The sequence below is a fragment of the Cervus canadensis genome, chromosome X, assembly GCF_019320065.1.
Source record: "Cervus canadensis isolate Bull #8, Minnesota chromosome X, ASM1932006v1, whole genome shotgun sequence".
NCBI classification, from domain to species: domain Eukaryota; kingdom Metazoa; phylum Chordata; class Mammalia; order Artiodactyla; family Cervidae; genus Cervus; species Cervus canadensis.
The window spans coordinates 139,871,164-139,875,697 of record NC_057419.1 but is presented as its reverse complement, the minus strand read 5'-3'; the positions used below and the strand labels follow the sequence as shown (position 1 = coordinate 139,875,697).

General features: G+C 55.8%; 1 protein-coding gene across 1 annotated transcript; it reads left to right on the top strand.

Moving 5' to 3' along the window:
• Positions 1–1,073: 1,073 nt before the first annotated feature.
• Positions 1,074–4,255, top strand: LOC122435762 (melanoma-associated antigen 9-like). The gene is made up of 4 exons (XM_043459856.1): positions 1,074–1,106; positions 2,948–3,040; positions 3,666–3,762; positions 3,861–4,255. Exons 1-4 carry the CDS (start codon positions 1,074–1,076, stop codon positions 4,253–4,255), a joined length of 618 nt encoding a protein of 205 aa, XP_043315791.1.
• The last annotated feature ends 279 nt before the right edge of the window (positions 4,256–4,534 follow it).

The following is a 4,534-nucleotide window of genomic DNA, read 5'->3' as shown; positions in this document are numbered from 1 at the left end:
GGCTGTGCAGGGGAGATTTGGAATGAAGCTCCATACCCACGGAAACATGCACTTGGGAGAAGAGGCAGTAGGTCCAAGGCAGAAAGGTTCCCTAGACATTCAGTGGGTGCCCTGGGAGGACCCTCTTTCACAGAGCCGGTGGAGGGGGTTTGGATCAGGATGGTCCACCTGGAGGGGGTCTTTATGCACCTCCCCCTGGCTGTTTCACACAGCCCAGAGTATGTGCCCTGCCCTGGGCCAGGATCGAGACCATCACCCATGCTTGGTCTAGACAAGTCATGCCATGTGTAATAGTTCTGAGGTGTGAGATGTACCATTCTCCATAATAGATTTTCAGGTAGAAAAGAAAAACTGCGTCAATCAATGTACATGAGGTTTGGAAAATATGTACTGGTTCAGAACCTTCACAATGTTGGAAAGGTACATCTCAGACCCTCAGGAACAATAGCTACATCCACTCACCAGGGTTTTTACAGACAGATCACATCAGTGATTTCACCTTGTACTGTTCTGAGGCCCATTTTACAGCTGGAGAAATCCAGACTTTGAGTGTCCATGATTTCATTGGGTTATCAGTAGCAGGATACGTATTCAAACTGAGCTTCGTGTGGTCGCAAAGTCCTGTCCCCCCAGGGGCCTGACCTGTCCCACTGACAGTCAAGGGGGATCCAGCTGGTCTCGCACCTGATGCCTCCGGTCACATAATGGGGAAAACACAGGGAAGCCAGACATCATTGCCCATGAGAGACTGACACAGGATTCTGTTCACGTGGCCCCCCCAGCCCCATCAGGTCACCATCCCTCCTGAAATGGACATGAGTCCCATGGAGGAGGGATTGGGTGTATGATGGAGGTTGTGAGCATGGAGAAGCCTCCTGGATGTGGGGGTCAGAGGCACAGCCCACAGAAGACTGTTCTTATGTTCAGGCTACAGCCCTGCTCTCTCATTCCACTGCCCCCATTCCTCCCTTCTTTCCCAGCTCCTGGGGATTCCAAGGTCTCCTGCAGGCTCATTGCCCCCGGAGGACTGGATCTCAGGCAGGGGGAAGCCTGTCCTTTAAAGCACAGAGACCATGGGGCTGGTGGACTCTCATGACATCCACAGGGTACTGATTATCTGTGGCCTTCAGGGCCGTGTGAACACACTTCCTTCTGGGTACTGGAGCATACAGGACCTGCTCTCTCCTTATACCTCGTATGTCCATATATGAGTATATGAGCACATGTAATCTCCAGACATTATACATATATATCAGACAGGCACCACACAGACATGTGAAATGTATTCTCTATGAATGAGGATTCGACATTGAAAATCACGGCACTCCAGTAGGTAATATTATGTAATCATCAAACCAAGGGTTCTCCTAACTCACCTGCTGCTGTTCACCCTCTTCAGCTAAAACATCTTTTCTACAAAAGGTTTCTGAAATCTGGTGCCTGGTGCGGGGACTGCATGAGAAGATGTGTGCTTCCCTGTGCTCCCCAATGGTCATGGGTGCCACAGCCCCCCATCAAGCCTCTGTGTTGGGACTGCAGCCTTCTGTAAAGGGTCAAGGAGGCCCCTCCAGTGAGGACAAGGGGATCCACTCATGCCAGAACAGAGGGTCCTATAGAATATAACTTCACCCCTACTGGGACTCCTGGGGACCCTGGGCCAGCCTGTCAGACTGAACCCCCGCCTGGCATCCTCAGTCAACTCGGGGAGTCAGAGGCTTGGTCTGTGGACAAGTGCCCTCTGGACACAGGGAGGGGCCCACATCCTGCAGAGACCTGAGGTGATGACCAGAGGAGCCTCTGGGTCCCCAGGGGATGCATGTGTGGCCCTCCTGACAGCCCTGAGGCATGGACCACCAGGCATGGCGTCCAGATGTGAAATTACTGATCCCGCTGGGAGGTGGGGAAGTGAGGGCCTGGGTCACAGAGCACGGGTTCAGGTCAGCAGAGTGAAGGAGCCCAGCTGTGCTACGGGTCAAGGTAGAACCCTGAGGGGGGCTCTGGGACCTAGGACATACACATCATCACTGCTTTGAGCCCTGGGAGACGCCGGCAGGGTTGTGGGAATGAGCCCCCCAACGCCAGTTTCTCTCTCGGGTGTCCTGGCTCAAGAGGGCCTGGGTCTCTAACGGACACAAAATCAGGTGGGCAGAGGGCAGTGCCCAGACTAGCTGAGAGTCAAGGCAATGAGCACAGGGAAGGCTGAGTGACTCCTGGGACATCATCTCAGGCCCTGTCATCTGCCCTTGGAGACCCTGGAGTGAGAAGAGCACACTAGGCCTGTTCTGACTTCCTGACATCTGGGTCTCAGAGAGATTGGGGAACTTGTGAGAGAAGTGGGGCCTTAAAATGGTGGACCGGAGAATCCCTGGCCCTCCGTGCAGTCCAGGCTCCATGTGAGGAAGGACTGTGGCTGTCAGACCCCAAGGCAAGGCAGGGAGGGATTCTGGCCCTTGTGGTGGGTCTTGGAGGCCCCAGAATGGGATGAGCAGTTTATTCACCTTTGGCTTAGGGGCCTCGGGAGGTAAGGTGTTAGGTCGGAGGGTGGAGGCTTCAGATCCACAGAGGATGGACTCCCGAGACTGCAAGGCAGGACTAAACAGACCCCATCCTTTGCGGTCAGTGTTAGCAGGCCAGGTGAGAGGCGAGGAGGAGGTGAGGACCGAGCATCTCCCCAGCCGAGGACTCACTGGAGGCCCTGGTCAGCCACATGTGGGGCCCCTCAGCACTTTCTGTCCAGACTCGGGTCTTGTTCTGAGTTTCCCTGAAGGCCCACAAATGTGAAGGTCCAGACCAAGCCAGGGGGTCAGTGTGCAATACAAGGGAACCCCGAGGGGAACACACTCCACATCTGGTGGGACCTCACAGAGTCCACCCCTCCTACAGTCACAGAAGCCCCAAGTGTGTGTCATAGTCTACCCCCAAGGTGCCCCCTCCATTTCTCTCACAGGGGTTCCAGGAACCAGGAGACGAAGGTGAAGGTCTGAGGCCCGAGTCCACAGGTCAGAGAGCAGAGGAGGTCCAGGCACTGCCAGGGGTCAAGGTGAGTAGGTTTTCCTGAGTGTGTACCAGTGACTACCCATCCCAGAACAGAGGGGAACCCAGAAGGCCCTAATCCCCAACTGTGCCAGCCCTGCAACCTCAAGCTGTGCTGGCTGCCCACAGGGGAGCCACCTAACATCCTCCTTTGGGTAGCCAGGGTTCAGGCTGTTCAGGAGGAGCTCCTCTGTGATGCCCGAGAGCACTCCTCAAGCGGAGATCTGTAAGAGGCCTGAGTCAGAGTGCCCAGTGTGGGTTTTTCAGCCAAGCCCACTCACAACCTCTGTCTCCTGCAGGCCCATGGTCCCCATGTGTCCCCCTGCCTCACTCCTATCTGCAGTTCAACCCCGGTGATCATGCCTGGGATACATGAGCTCCACCAGCCTGAGAGAGGCTTTCAGGATCCAAAGGGAATGAGGGTCTGATGGAGGCACACTTCATTTCGGGTGAGGAGGAGGAGGTGGAGGACGAGGAGGAGGAGCAGGTGGAAGAAGGAGATGCAGCTTCCCCCTCCTCCCCTCTCCTGGTCTGGGGCACCCTAGAGGAAGTGGCAGCTGCTGCAACACCCAGTCTCCCCCAGAGCCCTCTGGGTGTCTGCCCCTCTCCCACTGCCATGGCTGCCACTCCAGGGAGCCAATTTGAAGACCATGGCCTCAGTAGGTAAGATGAAGTACCAGGAAGTTCGCAGGACCAGGGAGGTGACAGGCCCTTGCTACGAGATGCACTGTAGTTGAAGAAGAATGAGCTGGTATGATTCCTACTCAGCAGGTATCTCACCAAGGAGCCACTCACAAAGGCAGAAGTGCTGAATAGTGTCCTGTAAGATTACCAGGACTACTTCCTGGTGTTCCTCAATCAAGCCTCAGAGTACCTGCAGCTGGTCTTTGGTTTAGAGGTGAAGGAGGTGGGCCCCAGTGAGCACACCTATATCCTGGTCCCCACCCTGGGTCTCACCCTCAATGAGATGCTGAGGGATGGGCAGAGGTTTCCCAAGGCCAGCCTCTTGGTGGTGATCCTGTGCCTAATCAGTGTGAAGGACAAACACGTCCCTGCAGAGGAAATCTGGGGAGCACTCAGCAGGATGGCAGTGTGTCCCGGGAGGGAGCACTACATCTATGGGGAGCCCAGGGAGCTGCTGAGCCAAGTGTGGGTGCGGGAGATGTACCTGGAGTACCAGCAGGTGTCTCATTGCAACTCCACTCGCTACGAGTTCCTGTGAGGTCCTCGGACCTATGCGGAGAGAGGCAAGTTTAAAGTCCTGGAGTATCTGGACAGAGTCAGTTGAAGGGGTCCCAGCTCCTTCCAGCCCCTCTGCAGAGGCTGCGAGGGAGGAGAAAGGGGGACTCTGAGCCAGGGGTGCAGCCAGGCTCCTTCCAAGCCCACATCCAAGACCTTGTCCTGGGGGGAAGGAAGGGAGGCTGATCCTTCCCTCTGTGATTGAAGAGGGAGCGGTCAGCCTTCTCAGCAGTGAGATCCCGGGCCTGTTGGGGGAACCCAG

What these genes read in the sequence shown, in the direction of transcription:
- LOC122435762 (XM_043459856.1), top strand. Translation starts at nt 1,074, where the DNA reads ATGGGGCTGGTGGACTCTCATGACATCCACAGG. An exon ending in ACTCTCATGACATCCACAGG is followed by an intron (nt 1,107 to 2,947) that starts GTACTGATTATC and finishes TTTCTCTCACAG; the next exon opens with GGGTTCCAGGAACCAGGAGA. An exon ending in AGGCACTGCCAGGGGTCAAG is followed by an intron (nt 3,041 to 3,665) that starts GTGAGTAGGTTT and finishes CTGCCACTCCAG; the next exon opens with GGAGCCAATTTGAAGACCAT.